The 26608-nt window shown below is 36.2% G+C and overlaps 1 protein-coding gene across 9 annotated transcripts in view; it reads left to right on the top strand.

The window, feature by feature from the left end:
* The window catches only part of Slc16a7 (solute carrier family 16 member 7), a 160252-nt gene extending 134150 nt beyond the window's left edge, over nt 1–26102 (top strand). For all 9 annotated transcript variants that reach the window (XM_028886299.2, XM_028886298.2, XM_028886297.2 and 6 more), the window contains 3 exons: nt 9459–9602; nt 12138–12950; nt 16642–26102. In XM_028886299.2, coding sequence (XP_028742132.1) covers nt 9459–9602; nt 12138–12950; nt 16642–16919 — 1235 coding nt within the window. In that variant the 3' untranslated portion in view covers nt 16920–26102. The remainder of the gene's footprint in view (nt 1–9458; nt 9603–12137; nt 12951–16641) is intronic.
* Nucleotides 26103–26608: the final 506 nt, after the last annotated feature.

The following is a 26608-nucleotide window of genomic DNA, read 5'->3' on the forward strand; positions in this document are numbered from 1 at the left end:
TTAATTGTTAACTGTGGGTATCTTCTTGTGACTATGAGCTAGTAAAATGAAACTGCTGTGGGATGGTCTGTTTGTCAAATGTGTTGCTCTGATTCAATAATTGGCCAGGCAGGAAGTATAGGCAGGACTAACAGAGAGGAGAAATGAGAGAACAGGAAGGCGGAGGGAGACACTGCCAGCCGCTGCCATGACAAGCAGCATGTGAAGATGCTGGTAAGCCACAAGCCACGTGGCAAGGTATAGATTTGTAGAAATGGATTAATTTAAGATTTAAGAACTAGATAGCTAGAAGCCTGAGCCATTAGGCCATACAGTTTAAATAATATAAGCGTCTGTGTATTTATTTTATAAGTGGACTTATTTTATAAGTGGGCTTGGCGGGACCTGGAGAGAAAACTCTGCAGCTACAAAATTTATCTTTTCCCAGAATAATGAAACTAAGCAAGTATCTTACAGTATATATGATAAGATGTGAAGAATATCTGCGGTATTATTAAGGCAGTCTCTCTTCACATCTACATAATTACTCCCTTATCTACCTATCTGTTAAGATCTGTTCTTTACACTAGATTATCAGAAGCATTTTCCAATCACTAAATCTATATCCTTTTCATTGCTCACTGAATGGAATTTGAATCACATCCCAGGGCCACTTCTTCAGGCTAGTGGCAATAGAAAGGAATATAAGCAAACTACACAGATGTTTCCCTCAAACTATTACTCTGTAGATCACTTTTAGCTATGATTTTATCATTTGCTTTTAGACACTAAGCACTTATGTCAAAAGCCAGTCAAGGTGTTATGACCATAGCACCCCAGTATTAGGAAAATTGATACAGGAGTATCTTTGGAGTTAGTTGTTTGGTTAAGGTTCCCAAATCAGTTTGCTGCAGGGTCAGTGAGAGACCCTGTCTCAAAAGTCAAAGTGGAAAACATTTGAGAAAGACATCTGACATCAAACTCTGACCTTCATGTTCACAAATGCATGCACATATGCACATGTACCTTCAGGCCCATATATACATACACAGATACCCATACATACACACATAAACCACACACACACACACACACACACACACACACACACATGGCCAATTGTCTAATGCCTTCATTATCATTAATTAAATATTGGATATCAATACACGGATTATTTCATTAAATATACAACTGAGGATATTTTAGAGAAGTAGCCTGAGATTTTCATATTTGATCCACTTAAAAATATTAATGTGTCCTGAAAATATGATGTGCCACACTTGTGTTTGCAGACTGAATATTTGAAGTTCTGGATTAGGGCAGCCTTCAAGATAATGCAGCAAAATGGGGGTGAATCACATAGAACATGCAACTATTGTTGACTGTGTGGTTATAATATTTAGGGGTCTGGTTTGAATTTTTTGGGTTTACAGTTTTCTAGGGTTTTGGGGTCCAGCAATAGGTTTATGATTTTTGGAATATTTCAGTTCATAAACCTTCTGCTTTTGATATGCATATGTTTCATTGTTTGGTGTGCGCCTTGTAAAACCTGTCTGACTTTGGCACTATTTCTATTAATCTGTTTTATAACAACTACAGAAAACAATACTTTACTCTTTGGTATGTTTGGAATATGTGCTGAATTCTCCTATTACTTTTACTCTTTGGCTAACAGCATATTATTTAACTTTTCTCTTTAGTAATCATGACAATGACAAACCTTAGTACGGTTTAATTTGCATCATAGGTAGCATATCTCTACCCTCTCTTCTACAATGATCCCTGAGCCTTAGGTATTGGGGTTATGTTATATTTAATTGCATGCAATTAATATTATATAGGCTGTGTGTGTGTGTGTGTGTGTGTGTGTGTGTATGTGTGTGTATAACAATTAAAAAGAGACCATGAATTTGAAAGAGAGAAAGATGGGGTAGCATGAGAGAGTTTGCAGGGAGGAAAAGGAAGAGTAAAAGGATGTAATTATATTAAAATCTTAGAAAAATCAAAATGAAAATTCATTTTAAAAAGGAAGTTTAGAGCCAATGTGTATATCAATAAATGTCTATCATCTGTCATTCTACATTAACTAGTAACTATTCCTGTGAAAACATGGGTTCCTCCTAAAAACAAGAAACAAGTTGTTCTGGAGCCTGAGCAGAGTTCTATGGAAATCCTGACACCAAAATTTTCAAAGAGACTTGTGATAGGGCTTCATGCTTTTTCAAAGGTTTGTATATGACATTTCTTGGCATCGACACTCTGAAAATAAGTTCACAGGTGTCTGTGGTTAGTTTTCCTTCTTATTCAGAGAAGATGAAATATTTTCATTTTGTAGAAGGAGTAGACAATCCTCACACATCGCAGGTGAGCATGCTGGTTATATAACTTGTATTTTCTTAGGGCTTCATCTTTGTGTTTTCCTTCACTGCCTTCTCTGGGCTATGGCCATGTAGGTAGTGTACACAGTACACTTAAGCCCTGCTCAATTGTTCTTTAGTATAATTTGACTCAGCACCAGGGCTATTGTTTTCTGTGCAAACTTTTGACCACCTATGCCCCCAGCCCCTAGCATATTTGAGACGTTTCCCTCTTGTATGTGACATGCCAGCATGCTGTGGAGAAGGCAGGAACTCCTCCTCATATATGGGTGCTTTGTTGCATCGTTATGACACATTATGAATTGAATAAAATTTATTACAGATTTCTGAAATCTGCAATGCTTTGTAAAACTATGTTCCAACCTGTATATCATTTTAACCACATGTAAACATTAACCACCAATACTGCAAAATTTCCATTACAGGTACCTTTACAGTTAAAAGCTCCCAAGTATGAAAACGTGACTAACAATTCTACTTAGAACTTTTTCATCGTTACAAATATTTGCACAAACAGAAATAGTAATTTTTTTCTAAAATAAAAAGGTAATAAATTTTCATTCATCCTTTTCTGAGTTTGCTGTTTCTGTTTTTTTTTTAGTTTGTACTTTTAGTTTTCTTTCTTTTCAAAAACATTACATCCACACCTTATTATTGAAATTACTGTGGGCTACTAGACCCTAACTCTCCTATACTAGTGGAATTATATAATAATGTCACAGGAGATTTAACTGAAAGAGAGAAGTGTCAAAGAATGGTAGATTAATTGCTAAGGTGTCTTACCTAGCCTGGCTAGTTCTTCTTTGTAGCCTAGGTAGGTAGTCATTATTAGTGGGTAAGCAGATACAAACTTTCCTTTTGTTTTTCATAAAGGCAGTTGCTGCATAATTGTTCAACTCAGACTTTGAAGACAATGGAGAATATTTGACTTCATTGGTCATGTCAATCAAATCTTTAACTTACCAGAAGTTTGTTAGTGATACAGTAAAAAAAAAAAACAAAAAACAAAAAAACAATTATTTGTAATGATCCACCAAATAACTATTTTCTACAATCTTTCTCTCTGTTTGTGAAAATATAGACTTATAATCCACCCATTTTATTAAAGTGCTGTTTCCAGTCACTGAACTTCTCTACTTCGGAGCTGACTAAAAACATTTACCAGAACTTACAAATCATAGACCACTGCATTTTTATCATTTAGACGCAATTAATTTTAATGCTGTGTACCCATAAAAGACAGGGAAAGTGGGGCTGGGGAGATGGTTCTGATGTCAAGAGTTCTGCGCTCTGGCAGATGAAATGGCTTCAGTTCCCAGCACCCATGTGGTTCACAAGCACCTAAAACTCCAGATCCAGGGGCTTTCTGATGGTGTCTCATGGTTTGTGCAGGTACCAGACCTGCACAAGGTGCACATGGATCTATGCAGGCAAACATCCATTAACACAAAGCAACAAAAAAATCATAATTTTAAAGAGAATAATTAATATGTATACCTGTATTGTTAGAAACGAATGTTTTTCCTACAAAATTTCTTTTGGAAATCCCAACTTCCACATGGTGATATTTGGAAATGAGGTTACTAAGGAAGAGTAAGAGGCTGTATATTTTGGAGTTCTAAACTGAGAGGATAAGTGTTTTAATGAGACAGCAGGGAGCTCTCCGTTTCCTGATGGATACATATGGACACACGGTGTGATGGCACACAAAGGACTGAAGGTGAAATGTACTTCGTTCACACTCAGAGCTTGGACTTCCCATCTGTAGAAATAAATTTCTGTTCTTTAAGCCACAATGTGTCTGGAATTCTGTTATGGCAGGTGAAGCAAACCCATGCACAGGTCAAAGAATTATTCATGATTAAAGGTTTATATTCTCATATGTTTCGAGTGTGTATTTGTGAACACCTTAGAGATGCAACCTTACCTCATTCAATGTGTTCAAAACTAGCTTCATGTAACTTAATTACCAAAAATGGGAACCCACTTGCAATATCCAATTTACTTTTTGTTAGCGTCAAATAAACACTTTAAATGCATCTGAGGATTGTTTGTAAAAGAGATGCTGAAAAGTAAATTATATAATTATGTCTTATCAAGTGAGGACATAAGAGACAATATTATTAAATATGTGAGAATAGTTTAAACACAGGTATTTTAACAGGCATTATTACTATTCTTCAAATTTAATGAAAGATAAAGGTATATTAAATATGGCCTTAGAAGGTTATCTTTTCTCAATTTTCACACCTGTGGACAATAGTAGAAGTAAACCACACACAGAAAGAGAAATGTTCATACATAGATCATAAAAATGACAGAGATAGAGGGGGGGAGGGAAGACAGAGAAGGAGAGTGGGGGGAGGGGAAGAGGAAGGGAGGGAGGGAGGGAAAGAAGGAGAGGGAGGGGAAAGAAAACAGTGGGAACGGTGAATGCAAAGGATGAGTTATGGCCATCTCGCCTTCTACGACCCCCATCCCCATTATGTATCAGTTATTACATACCATGCTAATCCCTTTCCTTGGTATCTACAGTTACTCAAAACCTTCATTCAAATATCTTCATCTTATCTGGGCACTTGAAATGCTTGCTAATTCAAAATACCTCTTTGAAAAATACATCACATATAAAAGCTGTTGTTTTGAAAATAGGACTGTAGTGAACTTAGGTGCATTTCCATAATTGCAAATAACTTCTTTGAGTCCTACGCAGTTGCTTAGCCTCCTTTCATTTGCCAGAATACCACAAATTCAAATTTGAAATATTGCAAATAAAAAAAAATAAATTACAATATTTTATCACTTCTTCTGTTAGTGTTTATCGTGTGTTTAAAATTTTATATCGTTCCAATTGATGCTCCATTCCATCCAATTCCTGGCTGTAGATTTGATCAAGTATATTTTTTGAAACATTTATTATTTTGCACTCCAAATTTTCCCATAGACTTTATCATGTACTCTTATTTATGGAGAGGGGGGAAAAAAAACAAGAGTGAGGGAGAGCGTTGAATCTGTGTTTACAAAACGTAACAATGTATGAAACAGACTCGTTCTTATAGATGTAGATTATACCTGAGCTTTGCTATGGGAGGGCCAGTTGTGTTCAGAGACTCAGAGAATTTTCTGCTTCAGCAATTCACTCAAAAGATCCACAAGACCCAGCTAACCTGTGAGGCTAATTCTTTGTTGTGGCTTTGATATATTATGGCAAAGACACATGAAGTCAAACCAGGAAAGGGATAGCACATAGATAAAGTAGAGAGAATATCAGGTCCACACTTACCAGGTTTCCTTTCCTTTCAATGGAATCACACTAAGTGTTTCATATTGGTGAAATTATTAAGGCCACTCCATGTAGTTAAAAGGAAGATTTATTTAGTGGGTGACTTACAAATGAAGGAATAGGTAGATTACGGGGGTCTGGGGAAAGTGTATCGCAGTCCAGCGGTGTTCTCTGGAGCTCTGCTCAGTCAACCTCCACTGTCTAGGGTCCAGGAACAGAGAGAGCGCTCTCCCATCCAGGTCTCAGGTCTCCACATGCCTCCCTTGGCCCCGCCTCATAGGCATGGCAGTTGCCAGAGTCTCAATGGGGGTTGGAACTTCCAGATCCAAGCTGGAATGGCTACCCACTACATCTCTCCCTTTTTTTCTAAATAAGAAGGTTCTAAACTAGTACAAGACTATATACAAGGGAATGGTTATCAAATATTGTCCAGGAATAATGAGGGATAATGATCTAGATAAGATGGAACTACAACCAATGCAAACAATATCAAGCAAGAAACACATAATAAAATCCAGAGAAGTATAGAGCATAGATAAATGACATGTTAAAGATCATTCCAAAAGGTGTCCTATCTTAAAGAACCTGAATCTAATTCTTAATATGTTCTATCTAAGATATTATATATACTAAGTTGTAACTATAACTGCTAGTCTTCAATCCCATCAAAGACCTGAGAAGGAACATAATGGTACCTGAGAAATGGAAGAGTCATGAAGAGTTGTCTACCAGGAAGCTGATTAGAGGGTTGGTATTGAGTGCTTTTTATTAGTGAGCTGGTCTCAAGGGCAGTTTTTGCAGGTGTGTACCACTGAGTGTACCAAAACATCAGATTCCCCAAACGAAAAGTAAATACCATATTTGTAAAAGGTGGTAAATGTCACACAAACACACACACATTTACACAGACTAGTCTGATTTAGCTATCCTGTTACTAATCACTAATTATGGAATACTACTGTGCATCTATCATTTGCCATAGATTACAAATTAAATGGTGATTCACAGCTTCAGTTCAATTTTATAATTGTTCAATTTAGGCAAAGATACTTAGGAATATAGTAATGAATTATAATGAATTTGTCCATAAGTTAGTTATTCAGTCATCACACAGAAAAATGGAATACACAATAGAAGAGCTATATTAGTTTTAAGATTCTAGCATGTTTTGCTTATTATTTTATTCTTTATGTAAGTCAGTTGGCTTTATCCCGAGAGCTTGAGTAATGATGTCTTGAACTCAATCCAATTAAGCTGAATTAAACTGAGTCAGTTAACTAATTTTGAGAAAAGAAATAGGAATAATTCTTTATGAATCATCTACACCTGAGTTTAATAATAATGACCAATTTATTCTGTTTTTCCTTCCTTTTCACTCAAAATTATTTTAATTTTGCTATATGCCTTCCAAAAATAATGTTTTATACTATATAATAGGATCATATTATGTATTATGTAATATGTAATTTTTTTTTGTTCTTATCACATCTTCAAGGGACTTTACCATATTAGGGACACAATGGTGGTTTTCACTTGTCTTAATCGTTTTTTCCTTTATTCTTGTTTCCCAGCCCCATAGTTTTGGAATATCTGCATTCTGTTAAGTCTTTTAAAAATGTTTTCTTGTCTGCTACTTTAAATATAAGATTTTATCTTTTTTTTAGTTATCTTTTTTGAAAACTACATTGTGACTAATTATATTGAATGAATTTAATTTCAATTGCATGAAAGAATGTGAGCATAATGATAACTGAATTGCAGTATGTGTTAACTTTATCCACATAAATATTTTCAAATGCAGCATGATCAGATTTAGCAAAAATTGAAATTGTACTACAAGTTAAAAGTTTATTTTTCTAGATCCAATTTTGGCTGGCAATTCTGACCTAATGTTGTATTTTATTTCCCTTAAGCAGTATTCCTAGTATCAGGTGAAACATAATTTTAAGTTATGGAAGAGATGTCAAAGGAAATAGTTTCTGCATCGGCAGATTGTGGGAAATGGACTTTCATCACATCTGAGTTTACTTATTAAGTTGCATTAGTGTTTTGAGAGACAGAAATACTGAGCACTAAAGCAAAACACAATGCTTTAATACTCAGAACTTACATTTTATAATACTTAAGACAGCTTCCCTGCACTCAATTAGATGTGCATGATTTTAGCGATCTTAATTATTCACAAGTTGTTTTTTTCTGTTTTGTTTGTTTTTTTATTTTTGTTTGTTCGTTTGGTTTTTACTTGCATGTACATCTACCCAAATGCACTGGAAAAGATATGTTCAATAAATGGTGTAAGCTATTCCTGAAGCTCCTTCCCTCTGGGTCCCAGACTCAGACCTGGTTGTTCTCTTTGCCAGGGAGGTAGGATTACCTCCTACCAAGGGCAGCTGGAGGAAGCTGCACTCATTCTGTAAGCTTCCATGCTGCTTAAGTGCTGTTAACAGAATGGGTCACACAAAGAGCTTTTGGGCAAAGTCAGGATTCATTTTTCCACAGTTGATGTGTGAGTGACTGTTCATGGTCATGCAAATCATGGAATGGGTGATGCAAAACCCAAGCATGGGTAGCATGACAGCTATACCAGTGGTGGTGTGGTTGGTATGGACCAGCAAGAATCAAAATCTTAAAAGAAGGAAGTATGGGCTTGAAAGACAGCTTAGAGGCGCCATGCGTTGGTGGCACATGCCTTTAATCCCAGCACTCGGGAGGCAGAGCCAGGCTGATCTCTGTGAGTTTGAGACCAACCTGGTCTACAGAGCAAGATCCAGGACAGACTCCAATACTACACAGAGGAACCCTGTCTCAAAGAAACGATAGCTCAGAGGCAATTCCAGCCCCCAGGAACCTGAATCTCTGAGTGCAGCAGCACTGACATGCATATATCCATGCATGCATTGTGTCCATGTGCGTGTATGCACACACACACACACACACACAGACATGCACACACATACATGCATGCACTGCATACACACAATTTTAAGAATACTATCTTTAAAAAGGAAGAATCAATAAAATATGGTACTAAAGAAAAGCCATATTTGTGTGTAATTCACAACTTGAACTCTGGTTAATGACATATACATACACATACATTATTTCAGAAATATAGACTAAAGCTGTGTATAATACCCAGATTTTTTGTAACAAAAATTTGTCATCATTCTAGAGATGTTTGAGGCTTGTTTGGCTGTGTTCCACTGAAAGCTTTTGCATTACATTTGATTGGTGTCAGTCTTAAAAACTATACATGTTAAATGTTTCCAATTTATTTTCATGTGTTTTTATAACATGGTTAAAAAAAACTGAAAGGGACTGGAGCATTAGGCTCAGCAGTTAAGAGCACTTACTGGTCTTGCAGAGACCTGGGTTTGGTTCCTCCAGCACCCACATTTGATGGCACTAGCTCTAAGGAATCTGATTGCCTCTTATGGCCTTTACACACACACACACACACACACACACACACACACACACACACACACACACTACACAAATACTAAAATAAAATCAATCTTTATAATGTAAATAAAAATCCCTCATCAGCTGGAAACAGTCATGCTTTCTTCTAGTCCCAGATAATCAGGCCTTTGGGAAGGAAAGATCACCCTAGTCCAAGAATTTGAGACTTCCATCTCAAAAAAAATGTAATGCAAAACAAAAGTGAAAAACAAATCAGTCTGTGTGAAATGTTGGAGCCTAATTATATTACATGCGAACCAATCTATCTTGATCGCTAAACTTCACTTTCTCTGCATTCAGAACAGAGATAGTAAGGATAAAACCGTATTGTGTCAATCACTTGTCTGCCTCAGGTCCCGTCAGCAGTATCCTGGTGAATAACTACGGCAGCCGGCCAGTGGTGATAGTTGGAGGGTTGTTATGCTGTACCGGAATGATCTTGGCTTCCTTCAGTAACAGCGTGATACAACTTTATCTCACGGTTGGCTTTATAGGAGGTAAGTCAGGTTCTCTCCTCATCGGGACAGTTTGAAAAGGATGAGGAAGATACAAATTCTTCATGGTTTGTTTCAGTTTGTTTTTAGAAAACAAGTCTATTCTGGGGCCTTTTTATCTGATGCATTAAAATACTGCTTGCAGTAGGGCTACACGTTTCATTTTAAGAAGTGATTTTTAAAGGTTATAATTTGGCCACATGTCATCCTACAGATATGGGAACAGGAGAAGCCTTGGTTGTTTTTGACTTGGTCACTTTTTAATTGTTGAGTCTTGTGAATACTTCCTAGTACAACGACTTCACTTATAAAACACATTTTTATTCTGGCCTAGAGTATTTGACTTACCACTAATGATAAGTTAAAAATGCTGTCAAACACATATTTGGGGATAGTGGTGATTTAACACCCATGGTAAAATTACTACCAGCTATGCTTTGATGAGTGACAGAGAGAGAGCTCGTTAGTCTTTAATCTAGGTTTCTCTTACTGAAATTACCTGCTTATGAGCACTCACACAAACCTGGCATTTGACATGGCTGTGCCTCATGAGAGAGTCCTTTTCACTAACCCGACCTAAACTGTATATTTGAAGAGCACCACTTTTATTTTCCTTGTCAATAAATTTTATTTAAAAATCTACATTCCGTGTTTTAAGGGAAAAAAAATGGCCAATAAGGCTAAATTAACATTCTTGTCTCGTTTTTTGAGTTAAGACCCATCTCAATTTATACATGTAAACCATTTGTTGAAGAGAACAGGTAGGTTTTACAGGCTACTGTGCAGCAGACATCCTAGTTCAAGCTTATAAAATCAGCACTAGGAAAACTGAGGCAAGAGAGTCTGAGTCCAATGTTAGTTTGAGCTCTACAGTGAGTTCAAGACCCACCTGGGCTACATACTGAGAACAATAAAAACAAAGATCTACAATAATAATGATAATAAATGTCTGTATTTGTAACCACTCTGTGTTACTCTGACTTTTTATACAGCAAAACACTTTTTTTGATTGTTTAAACATTAAATCTAAGTATTACATATTGAAGCTAAGCATTACTGTTGTGGAGAGAGTATCTGTGTTTCCTTTATAAACACATCCTGACTATCTTCTGTCTCACCAGAGAAAAGAAAGAGGCTAGAGTACAGAGGCCATGGTTTTGATGTTCCTATACTAGAAAATTCCTATACAGTAACATCATTGCTATTCCAACACAATTTCGTGTGTTTGGATCTTGGTGACATTGCTGTCTCTAAAATGAACAAGTGTATATCACTTACCTTGACATAACATCTAAAGGCAAAAAGTCTTCCTCTTTGTTCAGGGAGAAAATTAATAAAGATAAAAGAAAACCAATACATAGGTTTTTAATTCAGCTTCCTCTGCTTACAAGCTACCTGCCCATAAACTGATGAGCATCAGTCTAATGATTCCCAGTCTGCATATCTCAGTGGTGTGTTTAAGGGAACGCATGAGGAGTTGCAGCCTGTTTTACCTAAATTATAGCTTTGGTTTCTTCCATGGCTTTTAGAGAACTTATTTCAGAAAATGTCATCAAGGGTTGGAGTATTTGTACTTAGCATTGCATATCCCAGAAGTTGAGTACTTAAACACTTAGCAACATGGCTTCAATTCATCCAAATTTTTACCTTAATAGTCCTTTACATATAGAATAGTACCAACGCTAATGTAGTAAAAGAGATAGTTTACATAAATCAGTTTATATGCTTTTCAAAGAACTGGTCATCTATACTGCTGAATAGTATCATGTCTGGGTGATCTGCAAGAAGTAATTTGTTTCTCAAAGGTGGAACTAACACTGCTAAGCATATTATAGTGGGAACGTGGCCCACCATAATATGCTAAAACTAAAACTAAACTAAAACTAAAACTCCCTAAAATAAAATATATTCCAAAATTTTTTACTCAGCCCATTTGTAGATCTCTAGATACTAAATTTAGAATGTGATGGATGTGGAATGAAATAATGGAATAAACTTATTTACCTGTTTTATTATTACATGGTGTTGAAAGGAATATTTATGAGAAGGTAGAAGATTGTTAAAAATTGTGACTTTTTTAGTCTGTCCATAATTTTACTGCAATAGCAGAGTACCCTCATCTTTAAATCTCACTAGAAACAAATCTAGCCTGTTTTTTTTTTTGCATAGAAGTATGCATGAGAAGGAAGGGGTTAATTTATCTGTGGGATTATACTAGTCTGATTAAGAATTCATAATTTTATATGAATTGTTACAGCCTATTTTATGGTATTTCTTTCATACCTCAGTAGTTCCCAGTCTTATTTCTGGCTTTAAAACAAAGGACTCTGAAAACATTCTTACTGTTTAGTTATGAAAACCAATTTAGTTTTTTTTTTTTGTTGTTGTTCAATTATATTTCCATTTGTAATCCTCAAAGATTGGGATTCACGGCTGCATGTCTGATTGCCTTATTCTCCATAGTGAATGTTTTGAGGGTTATTTGGTGAGTGTTATAATGCGTTTGTATTATTTATTGTTTTTGGTTTTGTGTTTCAGGTTTAGGATTAGCGTTCAACCTGCAACCAGCCTTAACAATAATCGGAAAGTACTTCTACAGGAAGCGCCCCATGGCGAATGGCTTGGCCATGGCTGGAAGTCCTGTTTTCTTAAGCACACTGGCCCCTTTCAATCAGTATCTATTTAACAATTATGGCTGGAAGGGAAGCTTCCTGATTTTGGGAGGCATATTTTTGCACTCTTGTGTGGCTGGGGCCCTCATGAGACCGGTCCAGAAAATCCCACGTAAGTCGAAGTCTAAAAGTAAGGTTGGTTCAAGACATGATGCAAATATGAAGAAAGCCAGCAAGATGTCAACAGCAGAACAGATTAATAGGTTTTTAGATTTCAGCCTTTTTAAGCATAGAGGATTTTTGATCTACCTATCTGGAAATGTCATTATGTTTCTAGGGTTTTTTGCCCCTATTATATTCTTGGCTCCATATGCTAAAGACAAAGGAGTGGACGAATATAACTCAGCTTTATTGTTGTCTGTGATGGCTTTTGTTGATATGTTTGCTCGACCTTGTGGAGGATTAATAGCCAACTCCAGGTTAATCCGCCCACGAATCCAGTATTTCTTCAGCTTTGCGATCGTGTTCACTGGCATAGTCCATCTCCTCTGCCCCCTGGCAGATACCTACGCAGCCTTGGTGGTCTACGCTATATTCTTTGGCTATGGATTTGGAAGTGTTAGCAGTGTTCTCTTTGAAACTCTCATGGACCTGGTTGGACCTGCCAGATTTTCCAGTGCTGTGGGACTCGCCACAATTGTGGAATGTTGTCCTGTTCTTCTCGGCCCTCCTCTTGCTGGTAAGCATATTTCTCATCAAGGATAGCAAAATGAATAGCATAAATATATATGAAGAAGTATGTTCTTTGCACTGATTAATATGCTTTGAATAATTCTAGTTGCATAAAAGACAGGAGGGATTTTACGCTTTAAATTTTCATAATTGGTTGTTGTAACCCAAAATTTAGAACCCTGGACTTAACAAAAGTCATGAACTTAAATTAGATTGATGGTTAGTATAACTTTAGGATTTTTATATACATCAATTATTTTATGACTTTTTAAGGCTCTATCACAAGCTGTTTTTGCTGAACAGAGTCATGTTTCACACAAAAGTAAGCAGAAATATAAAATAATATCCTATAAGGATTAGAATCTGTATTTTTATGAGAGTACATTAGCTATGTTGATTTTGAGTTTTTGCCTAAGGTATACTTTCATATCATTGACACAGAATATGCAAGGATGAAGGAAAATGCATTCAAGTTCGGTTTTTTGAGTAACTAATATCTGTTACATATTCATAAGTGACAAAGATGACATGTAGACTTCTAAGATGTGCAATGGTTTCTAAGTTGGCTATAGAAGTGTCTATTCTAAAATTCTACTAAAGGAATCAAGTACATGTAGGTACCACCACGTCAAGAGGTTGAGAAAAAGGCTTGATATTTGTCTTTTTATGAAAGAAAGAAAGAAAATAAAGAGAGAAAGAAAAAAAGAAAAGAAAGAAACATAGCCCAGTGGTGGTAGTGTACACCTTTAATCCCAGCACTCAGGAGGCAGAGGCAGGAGGATCTCTAAGTTCAAGGACATCCTGGTCTACAGACTGAGTTCTAGGAGAGCCAGGGCTACACAGAGAAATGCTGTCTTGATAATAAACCAAAAAGAAAAAAAAAGAGAAAGAGAGAGAGAGGAAGGGAGGGAAGAAGGGAGAGAGGGATGGAGGGAGGGAAGAAGGGAAGGAGGGAGAAAGGAATGAAGGAAGACTGAAAGAGAGAGGGGGGGAGAGAAAAAAGGACAGAGAAGACAAAGGGTGAGAAAAAAGGATAAAATGGTTATTATAAAAATATTATGTTTTGTTGATTTTCCTATGGATTGTTTTGTGGCTTCCTTTTGAAATATGTTTGAGAGTACTCCTGGAAGGAAACTATGATAGACAGTTGTGCAATTTAAACTTAAAATATAAAGGCAAATGGCAAATGCATTACATGCATGATTTAATTTAAAATCTTCTTTAGTGTTAGATTTTAAATGTTTTTGATGATGGTGATGGTGGTGACACTAATGGTTATTTGTGGTATAATCTCTAACAGTCCTTGTATATGCATAATGAATACTGAGCTCATTCATTTAGGTGCTTGGTCTGCCTGCCTGCCTGGTGCTCAGAGCCATGCTAATAAAAATTTTCACACATCTTTAGTCAGTTGTTAAACTGTTTTCTTTAGAACATGAAGCTCCTGTGAAGATGGGAAATTCATTATCAATTTTTTTCAGTCTTAATACTATCACTGAAATTCCATCTTCCACTTTTTACTGATTAGAAAGAGATCCAAGTCATTGTCAGACCTTAGTGGTGTGGCTGGCACCTCCATTAGTAAGAAGCATGAATGTCTTTGATGGTAGGGCTTTCAATGCAATGCCACATTGTCAACAACACAGTTGTGAAAAGAGCGATGATCATTAGGTCTTAGTTTTATCAATCGGCTTATTTTATTGCATAAAAAAATTGCACAGCATGCCTAACTTTCCATGCTTACAGAATCGATTTCATGAATCTTGGAGCGTATGAGTTAGCGATAATAATCTATAAATAGGAAAACGTTATGTGTGACTATCATTGACAGAATTAAAATAAATGTTAAATCAAGCAAAAGAGACACTAAGTGGGCTCTAGGGATTGAAATCAAAGAGACAAAGTTGGCCACTCCTGCCTCTGCTGAGAAACTTCATGAACTAAGTAACATCACTATTATTCTTACATGAAATTAATTATTGCATACATATCATATGCCATACTACACCTTTTGGAGGGCAGTGAAAAATAGGGAGTGTCTGGCGTTTTATTTGTCTATCTATTTAATGGTGAACTATTTTATTATTCTACATACAGTGAGTGGTTTGTTTCCCTGGAGAGCACACCTTATTTCTTGATGCTCAACTTCTTCAAACTTTTAAAAAATATGCTAAGGTGGCAGTCCAAAGTGATATTTGTTGATGAGGCCATGGCCGCTATATTTGTATGTTTATAAGTATACTAACCACTGCACTAACAGAACCCTTTCACAGAATTTGAGGAAGAAACCATGAATGCGTAATGCTTACTAAGATAAACCCACTGAACCCTGATTGGTGCATTACAATTGTTTCTAATTAAACCAGAGAAATTTTCTTAAATGGGTAAATATTTCAAGTAGCTCAATTTAACGCTAACTATTTTGTAGTCAAATCGCCAGAGACTCTGACTAAACTGATGCACTCGAAGGTCTATAAGTTACCTGGAGTAGAAGTAATAAGTAATGAGAATCCTCGACATTAAAGTTTGTCCTTAGGAGTTATTAAGAATGTAATGCTTTCATGAGAAAAAAGGAAAACTAAATGTGAGCTGGGGGAAAAAAAGGTGCTGTAAAGTCAGCTAACCTTCAGCTTTAGTGGCAATAGTTCTAATCAAATGGGACCAAATAGATTCTTCCAGGCTAGTTTACAGATTCAATAAAACCAGGAAGGTGTTTGACCTCCAAAGTGGCATAACACCTATGGAAAAGTTTGAGTAAGAACATCCTGCACCCTGGTTAAGAGGGTGAGCTGTGATGGTCCTCTTTTAAAAGTCCACAGTCTGGGGAGTAGAAAGATGGCCCAACAGTTAAAAGTACTTGCTGCTCTTCCAGAGGACCAGAATCCAGCTCCCAGCACCCACCCTAGGGAGCTCACAATAGCCTGTAACTCCCTCTCTATGGGAGCCATCTCTCTCTTCTGGCTTCAAAGGGATATACACAAATGCATGTGCATAAACACACACACACACACACACACACACACACACACACACACACACACACAGAAACACATACACATATATGAAAGATAAGTTTTAAAGAAAGGAAAGAAAGCAACCAGGCCTTATTTTGATAACTATAGCAATGAAAAAAAAAATTTTTTTTTAAAAAAAAGAGTATAGTCCACAGGGGCATTGGCCATGTAATCATGGTCAGATTGGTTCATAGTCCTGATAAGGGAGATTAGCACAGATAAATGATCAGCCATTAGTGAACCACACAAAAGGCCATTGGGTCTTCCAAAATAATGTACAATTTTCATTATTAAAGTAACAAAGAAACATGGGAAAATGAAGTGATCTCAAAGTGTCTGATAGAAAGTAATAGTTAAATATATATGAAGCCACGTGCCTGCATACAAAAAAATACATGTCTCCTATTCCTATTTATTAATATACAAACTCATGTGTGCCTAATTTATCTTGATGATACATTTTCTTGGCAGAAATAGTTTTCAATACATGTGATGTGCTGGTAAGGCAATTCTGTGGATATTTGTTCACACCTTTATTGAGCATCATCTACAGTATTTTCTGTGTTGGAGTGGGATTTGATGCTAGTTTAAATAAGAGAAGTACAGTTTGTCTGAGGAGTTTCTTGCCGTTGTTGTATTGTCATTTTATCGGGCTCCCTTAAAGGAAGTTCTTTTATCTTGTAGGTAAATTGGTCGATAAAACCAAAGACTACAAATACATGTATATAGCCAGTGGGGCAATCGTGGTACTGTCGGGCATCTGGCTCTTCATTGGCAACGCCATAAACTATAGACTTCTTGCTAAGGAGAAGAAGAGAGAAAAAGCAAGGAAGAAGAAATCTGCCACCTACCCGTCCAGAGAATCGGAGGCTTTGAGCAAGTCGAAAGAGGATGCTGTGGCTGTCAAAGTTTCAACTGCGAACACTCCTCCCTCAGACAGAGAAAGGGAAAGTAATATTTAACACGAGTCTCGTCTCAAATCAGTGTTTATGAATTTACTTATGAGTTTCTTTGTGTCTTTCAAAGTGTTGGAAAAGATTTTTAGCTAGAACAAAGGATCGCAGCAGACAATGATGAAACTGAGATTTTTGAGATCATGCATACAGAAATTCCATGCAGTGGCCTATTTGCATACCTGACTTGGGGAGTTGTCAGGAAAAAGAAGAATTTTTAAATCTTTCACTGACGTTTACTTTTAACTGTAGAATGAAATCTGCACCCCAGGCTCCTGGCTTACTTTAGCATATGTTGAATTCTATACAACATCTCTCTTCAAAGTTCATTTTTTTATTTGACATTGTTATGAAGTAAAATGAGGACAATTATATCTCTTTTCACACACAAAGAATCACATATATATCCACACAAACACTGAGCATCTGGAGACCATAAAGAAATAAATGAATTTGAAAAAAATATTATTATAGTCATTTTTAAGTAAAAGAAAAAACTTGAGGGAGACAATGGTAATGTGTTTTATTTCCGTGCAGTTTTACAGTATGGATTAAAATAACAGTATATGTTGAAAATCAAGATGCTATTAACTCAAAAAAGTAAGTAACTTCTACAACAAGAAAGAAGAAATGTTTGTAAAGTAAGCTTGGCTAAAAAAAAAAAAAGACCCCTTTGCACAATTACTTCTGTACACTCATGCTTAATCCATGCATACAGTTTCTTTAAAAGGTTGTGATTAGTGCCTAGTGCTAGATAAGAGAACAACTCCCCAAGTAATTTCTCAAATTCTTAGCTAATACATGAGTTGAATGGAAATCTTAATGATATTGAACAATCACTTGAATCCTATTGATTTAAAAAGCATCTTAACTCATAATGTACAACTTAATGGTGACTTTTTTTAACCAGGGCTCAATTCAGATTCAATGTTGTGCTGCAATATCCAAGCCAAATAAACTAGAATCCTAACTGACACTTTCATATAGACCAGGTTCTATTTTTATCCCAACCAAAGTAGTGATACAAGCTCAGTCTTATGAATAATTCATAGGCAGAGAGCTGACAAAAGTAGGGGCCATTATTGAGCCCACTAATATCTTCTAATTCTTTACTAAAGTTAAGCAAAAGCAAAAACCAGAAACACCTAGGACTTGAATTCAGTCCTTGAAGATCTCTCATGGTAGAATAGAGGGTGAGGAAGCACTTGAAAATTCTGCCCTCTACTGATTTAAACTACCTGCTGCCTAAGCAGAGAACCAGGAAATTGGGGTGTGGGGGTGGGGGGGACATGTCTAGAAGTACAAGCTGTGGGGACTTGTAGGTATATAGTTTATAACACAGTGATGACATGTGGAAGGATTGTTGCTCAGGTTAATTTAGCATGTTCTCATTTTCCTACATAAAAGTACCTGGGATTCAGAATCATTCTTAAGACACTTTGGCAGATCTGTGATTTCATTACATATAAATATCAACTGAAATTAAATATTCATGTATGTCTCTTTTAATTTTATGATGACTAGAGAGAACTCAGTGATCTATTACTAAGTGATGCCACTCTAACAATGTCCTTGTCTTTCATTCTTTGCAGTAGAGGTGGGTGCTACTCTTACTCCTTATGAGACTCTACCTAGACCCTGTACTTTTACTACATTGACATTAAAGGTTTGACTCTGTCATAAAATGTATACACTGCTTCAAACATGTGGTTCATATGTTCACATTTAAGGATTTGGTGTTCCTTCATTTAACATTTGCTTTTTTGAATATGGAAATATTTCCAACTTTCAGTTATTTAATAAAAACAAGATGTGCCAATATCCTAGGGAAATGAATCAGGACAACATGTGACACCATATGACTTACAATGTCTTTTCTTTCTTCTTTCTTTCTCTCTCTCTTTCTTCCTTCCTTCCTTCCTTTCTTTCTTTCCTTTTCTTCCTTCCTTCCTTCCTTCCTTCCTTTCTTTCTCTTCTTTCTTTTTGCAGCATCTTTCCTTTAACTTGGTTCCACTACATCTTGAGTCAGCTCCTTTGACAGGATTATCCCTTTCATACTCACTTCTGTGGTCCTAAGTCATTCTAGTCCATCATAAACACTTCCAAAAAGAATGTCTTGCACTCTTTGAAAATACCTTTTTAAACTAATATACATATCAGACAGCAGAAGGAGAGGAACAGTAAGGCAGTGACCATGGGATTTTCGGGAAAACCCATGTGCTCTGACTACCTGCTCACGGAGATGCAGTGGGTGGGCTCTAGTGCCTTTCTTTCTCCTTGGGAAGAGGTTTAGTTACGTCAATTGCTGGTGAATCAAATCAAAACCAAATTACATTTCCTTTGCTGCTTCTCCGTTGCCTTAATTCACTTCATTTCTAATGGTTATTGCATTGATTTTTTTAATGGAGTGGAAGGATTGCAAAGCACATGACCTGGTACGTAGCATCATGCCAGAAACATGGCATTATAAGTACGTATATCTGTCACAGACATGCTCTAAATTAAGCCATAACTCACCTGAATCAGTAACAAAACCACTGTAGAAATAAATCTACTTGCTTGCTCTTCCCAGTCCATTGCACCCATTGAAACACTTGTTGCTTCAATTAAATCTTTCAAAGACTGAGGAAAGACTATTGTCCCAGAGCTTTTGTTCCTACTCTCTGCAACTTTTAGGGCTGAATACATTCCTATCACAAAGGAACAACAAATTTTAGATGTTCAAGGTAAGACTAAAGCAATATCATTAAAATCCCCACTGAAACCTACTTATCACAAAATTATGCAAAAGGAACTAGAGTACTCCTAATTTCTGATCATTAGCTGGTTTACATATTTTGCCATTTGCTAGTTGAGCACTCCCCATTTATTGGTATTTAACCTTAACTATTTCTTCATTGTCCATAGAGAGATAAATAGGTATGGATTTGTTCTTACCTAGTCTTCTCTCTAGATCCTTTTTTGAAGAGGCAATGGGCTAGGCAGTAATATGTATCACATTGAAGACATGATGTTTTCTCATTATAAATTCATGATTTGTAGAGCACCCCTTTTTGGTCTGTGTTCTAACCACCTTCACTTCAATGGGCACATGCTCTACCTGGGTACCAGAAAATAAGTAAAACAATTCAATTTGGTATGTTCAAAAGTATTCTGTAAGGACGTAATTGTCTACTTACTTGCTTCCAGCCCTACAACATGACAATCAAGAACATAGAAATGTATAAATAGAATTTTATATAGATGTTATAAATAGCTGAAATCACATTTTATCCAAAGATGCCTTATAAAGAATAAACATATATAGACTATTTCCAATCTTCAATAAAATAAATTATCCTAAATGTTTGTCTTAATTTAATGGGAGAATACAAAGTGAAGAAGGAGCTAAGGGACTTGTGACATTTATTTTGCCTACATAATGCCTTTTTATATTAAAGCCAAAGCCATACTAGGAGTCATTACCTTGATATAATAATCACACACACACACACACACACACACACACACACACACACACACACACACACACGTAAGCTCAGGAAATTTCCCTAGAGTTAAAAATACTATATTGTCAAACCAAAATTTAAATTTAGGTTTACCTAAAAGGAGAAAGAGTCCTCAGTGAATTCACTCAGTTTACAAATACATTTGATAGTATCAAAAGCAAGTAGAAAGATAAATGCAAAAAGCAAACTTTATATGGGAAATGAGACCTAACTGCAATCTGTATGATGATTTACTATAGGTTCATTAGCAGCTGAATTTTCTATAAGGAAAACATAATTTCCAATTGTCTACTTCCCTTATCAAATTATCTCAAGTAAAGATAATAATCATAATAGCTGAAAGTGCTTTAATAAAACATTTTCTCCTATAAATGATGGCTTACTTACAAGACTCAAGTGTCATATATTTTCCCTGAAGACGGAGTAAATGAAAATGTTCTTTATTACACATAAGCTATTCCTATATTTGTTCCAACCTGTGATGTAAACTGTAAAAATTACTGACTGCAGAACATTAACATTTGAATTTTAGTGATGATCCCATTTATAGGATTACCCCCAAGAACCAAGAAACACTTAGGAGATTAGAGAGATTAAAGTAATTCAGTTCATTAATACAATGTCTACTTATTTTCATTATTTGCAAAAACATATCCTAAATGGTTACTTTTCAACTTCCCCTGAGCAGGCTCCTTGTTCACTTGTCTCACGGGGAACATGACTATTTCTGCTTTTGTCATCTCTGGCTAGAGTGTTGAAGCTCCTATGCATCCCTCCTTGTTTGAGGAGATCAATCTCAATGGAGTTTTCCTCATGACGTCATCTGTGGATGACATCATGTGTGGATGACCTCAGCTGTGATGCAGAGGGTCTGATTCATTTGTGCAACATAAGAATATCCCCCCCCCCGCCCCTGAAGGACTACCTATACTTAACAACTACTCATCTTCACAAATAGGAAAAGCCCTCCTCCATCTAGGGTTGAGCGTTCTGAGATTGGAAAGGTGTTTGTGGCTTAGAAGACTTCTTTCAAGTGTGGATTTTTCTATGGGTAAGATAAATACATAATTGAGTCTGATTTGGCAGAACCTAGCAAAGCAAATCATTTTGTCGTTGGCACTTGCCTTCTGGAATTTTCCCAATATTTTTGAAAGTGTCTGAGACCTTCAAGAAGTCAACGCAGCAGTGGCACCCCACTATTTTGTCGATACAGTAGTAACACAGTGGTATCCACAACTGTTTGTGATTCCAAAGGTCATTCACATTTTTTTAAGCCTTGAGTGTAATCCTATCAATTTTACAAATTTGACTTCCGTGCATCCTTATACCTCCACATGTTTGAGAACACAGGTAAAAAGCCAAGAGACACACATGTCAGAAGCTCCCATGTAATAATACAAGTGGTCTTTGTCAACACACTTAAATGAACAATGGACTGAGGCCATCGTTTTTACCATTCAAACTTAGTCTTGTTTGCATTGAGTGTTCATACTCAGTCGACTTTGAATCTTCACACAGTATTATATGGTTAGACGTCCTCTCTGCACTTTCTTTGCTTTCATACCTTGGTGGACAGAGCCTTAGAAACTTGTGGTAATGAGCATTATGAATGATGTTTTTACAAGTCTCTACATTGAGCAAAATTAACATTGACATTGAACAAAATCACCCCTATTCCAGTCCCAGCAGTTTTCTGTTCCTACCACCATCCGCTGCCACTTAATTTTTTTACTTTTTAAACTAATTTCCTCTTTTCATAATGTTTGGATAAACGTCTTTAAGGTTTTTGTCCTCCTCTTCTGGACATTTTCCACATAGAATATTCATCAGTGGTGGTGGTTCAATGATGCTGTCATTGTTCTCATGGTCTTTTGTTTTCTAGTCTTCATAGAGAATTTGTTAATAAAGTGATCAGCATTCAGCAGTAATAAAGAAGGCCCGTGTATCGCAAATTTATTAACATCACGGTGACTAAATTTTCCCTACACACAAAACTGGCATTTGTTTCTCTGATTTTAATTTGAAGGACAAAATAAGCCATGGATGAAATCAGCTTTATATGCAAAACAAGCCCTGAATGAGTGACCACTGGGGTATGGTAAAGTAGGAAACATTTTTTTCAGAAAGATTTTTATCTCACTGAATTCAGCGTGAAATTTCAAAACATTTGGCAACGATGTTTATTCTGTAGTTTTGTTGTTTGCAATTTCATTTTTACTTTTATATGCATCTAATAATGCTTTTGATAGATCTACTTTACACACAACACGTTCGTTAAAATAGATTGCAGGTTTCGATGGCCTTTGCTGTCTACCACCTGCATTGTATTGACTGAAGTCTGAGCAATTCTAGACTTCTGGCATAGGAGCTGCCAATTGAAATGCTGATTTTGGAACATTGAATGCAATTGTATTTTGACTTGTGACACAGTTTTTGTTTTTGGTTTTTTTTTTTTTGCATACACAAATATCAAAGTTATGTTTAATTGATTGATTGCATTGTCTTGCCCCTCTAAGCTATTTCTTGTTAGTTGTCCCCACTTTGCAGTACTAGAATAGAGCAGATTAAAACATCTGCTTAGGTGTATCCCAGTGCTCGGGGTAAGAGCAGGATTAAAGATAGGGCCCATGTTTTGACTTCCAAAACATTTTTATTTCTATTCACAAGATAAGCCCTGCTGTCAGCAATGATGACCTTATAGAATTAATAAAATATTTTCCCTAGGAACATACTTAATAATTCTTCATATTCAATATAAATGTATTTCTTCGACCCTACTTTGCAAAGTCAAGTTTACAAACAATTTGAAGAATATCTACTGATTGCCACAGTAGAGAGTTCTGGATTTGTCACAGATAGTGACTAATATGCTACTAAATTTTGCACAATATATAATATTATAGTAGTATCAAAGTCATTCTAGAGATACCAGTATTATGCTAATAGAAATTTATAAGTTTTCCTTTATTGCCCTTTTTGCCTATACCTAGACCTTATTTTAAAAGAAACATTCAATTGTTTCCTAAATAACTGCCATCATTTAAATTAAGGGCATCACTCATACAATGTTGTAAGAAGCTGAAGATATGTTAAGGAAAGTACTAGCATGAGTTCTACCAGGCAAAACTAGAAACTTAACAGGATGCTCACAACAATGTAATTAAAACTTTAATGTCAGAGAACACCCTTTACCTCTCTTCTGCCTGCATTTCTAGACTTGCCCTCTTTCTCATACCCATCCAGAAAGCAACAACAAACTCCCAAAATCATCCATAATGAGATAAGTCTCAGGAAGACGGGTGGCGACTGTTTGGAATTCATTTTGGCAAAGTTCAAAAACAGTATTCTGCACTAGATACGTGTTTGCCTCAGTCACTGGGGACATCCGCCATAGGGTCCACTGTAGTAAAAGTGTTGATAAACCAACACGGCCCAGGAGATTGTCGAGTGCATATGAGAGACCTTCACACCTCCCCAGGCAGGTGTGTGTGGGTTGTACTCAGCCAGACGGATGCCATGTAACCAACTGCCAACATTGTGATGGGGAACAGCCTCGGTAACTGCAGCATTACCTATCTTGGTCATGATAAAGTCAATTATCATAATTTAGTCAGCAGTGTTGTAGCATCATTTCTATGTTGGAGGTGAAATTAGCAGGATCTTCCCAAATAGTCATTAAAACTGTCACTTGACTTGAAGAGTTCTTGTATAACGTGTTAATGAATTATTTTCTAAGTTGAAAATTTCTCCATTTGTGAAGGAAATTTTGAAAAATTGTTACAACTTCTATGCTTCGGATAAATGTTTTCTTATCATAGTTTTAAATCGGAGCTAAGATTGTCGAGGGGAAAAGTTAGACATAACTTGTTATCAATAAGACATATATAAAGTATACTATAACCACACTTTTTGAAAAAATTCCTGAAGAGATTGAGCATCAGAGTTAATCTGTAAAATTATAAATTATGCCGTAAGCGCTACTTCCAAGATTTCCAAGTGCAACATAATGTGCTTTTGTTCTCTATGTATCTTGATGAGCACTGAGCAAACCACCACATGATCACATCAATATGGGTATTCCCAGCTGTGCATAGCAGCACTTGCTTTTGATCCCAGCTCTCAGGAGGCAGAGCCAGGTGAATCTCTATGAGTTTGAAGACAGCCTGGTCTAGAGAGCGCGATCCAGCTATGTTCCCTATGATAGTGAAGTAAAGATTAAGGTAGCCTTGCTTGACACCTAAGAGGATCAGTCAATTCTTTCTACGTGATCTAAGTCATGGCCATACCTGCCTCGCCTTTGGAAAGTAAAGTATAAAATAATCCGTGTGGATGCTTGTCAACGTTTAGAAATATAAGATGATAAACTGCTCTTCTGTGGCCTTCCTGCAAGTGACTATACTTTGAGTCAATCTTTGTGTATATTTCTGGAAATGTTTGTAGATATAGCAATCCCTAATTAAGGAAATAAATGTATGAAAGTGACTCCCAAATGAAAGATAACTGGTGTCTTCATAGAAATTCATATTTTATTTTAGTTAAATATCATGTAGATTTATTTAAATCAAGAATACATTGTTTGGGTGAGGAGCTCATTTTTAAGAGAACTTTCCTGAGTACTAGAGTCTTGCCCTGATGTGGTGTCATGTGGGCATAAAGGTTTCAGAAAAGGACCTGGTAGAGTTTCTGTGTTTCGCTGTTTAACAGGTTTGAAAGAAATGTCTAATTCTTCTGTGAGAATGTGTTTTGCTTGCTGTTTCAAATATATTTCCAAGGTAGACTATGAACTCCTTGTAGACAAGGATGTTTCCAGAATAACAACATTTATGCCCGCCATAGGGCCAAGCATAGAATAATTCCTCATGGAAATGAATGAATGGAATGGATGGACCTAGATTGTCAAGAGTCCCACAGTATTCTATGATGTGGCCTGCGGGGGATTTTCTGACTAGTTTCAAACAATAAGATGGGAAACGCCTTGGAGTCTTTTGCCTACACAAAATCGATAGCCTGTCTTGAGGGATTCATTTTCATTTCCTTAGTCCAACTGTCTATGCAAGTATTGAGACATGCAGCAGGTAAACTTGTCGGTACTTATCAATTAGTTTTATTTTCTTTATAAGGTCATAAATGCTCTATTTAGGCTTCCTGGAAATATTGACAATCATTTTAATTACTAAAGGTGCTACTTATTTTCCTACATTGACCTTGATCATGAATGCTCCTGTTGGCTGAATTTTGTGTTTTCTTTTTTTTTTTAGGGGTGGGAAGAGGTGCAATAAAATTAGATTATCTTTTTGTGTGAATTATGCAACTTAGGAAAGTCTGTATCTATTTGTACTCTATTGTTACTGTATTTTAATTATTACTGCTCATGAATTTTATTGCAGGTATGTGCTATTTATTAGAAATTACATGCGTATATATTTCTATAGTATGTAAGAACAACCTGTATTGCTCCTTAAAGTTAAAATTAATGTTCATGTTGAATTTTTGAAATGAAACCTGTAACTGCTTTTTCTCAAGAACCATTAAATGCTATGCTATTCTATGCTGATCAAAGCAATGTCCAACTCCAGCCCACATGTAAGGACACTCTTTTGTCTGGATGTATATAATTGATCATTGGCAATGGAAAGATTAATGTCAACATGAAAAAATACAAACCATTTCTGATGGCTGAAAAGACTGTGTACAGTTTGTTTTTCACACGACTTGTTTGAATGGATTCACACGGAGTGAGCATAAATATTTCAAAAGATTATTGTCTGCACTGTAGAAGCTCTTTCCCTTGACTTGACTTTACAATGATCTCTATTTTTTGAACACTTTTAGAATAGTAGCAATATTAAGAGGAAAAGAATAAGATGTCCCACATACTACTGACCCATACACTTCCCAAGACCCCTTAAGTAGTATCAATCCCCACCAGAATGGGATCTACATTAGCAAACCTTCACTAACATTTTTTACCTAAAGCCCTTAGTTTATGGGCAAGAATTCACCCTCAGTATTGAGCATTCTAGAATTTTGAACAAAACAGTGTGTGGATATATCGTCTTTTTGATGACTTTTTTTTTGTGGGAGACATGGACAAGCACATAAGACACCATAAGAAACCAAAGAAATGATTCTGCCCATATTTAGCCAGATGCACCAATAAGTTAAACCTAGGTGCTTAATGGGAACATT

The sequence above is a fragment of the Peromyscus leucopus genome, chromosome 18 (assembly GCF_004664715.2).
Source record: "Peromyscus leucopus breed LL Stock chromosome 18, UCI_PerLeu_2.1, whole genome shotgun sequence".
NCBI lineage: Eukaryota > Metazoa > Chordata > Mammalia > Rodentia > Cricetidae > Peromyscus > Peromyscus leucopus.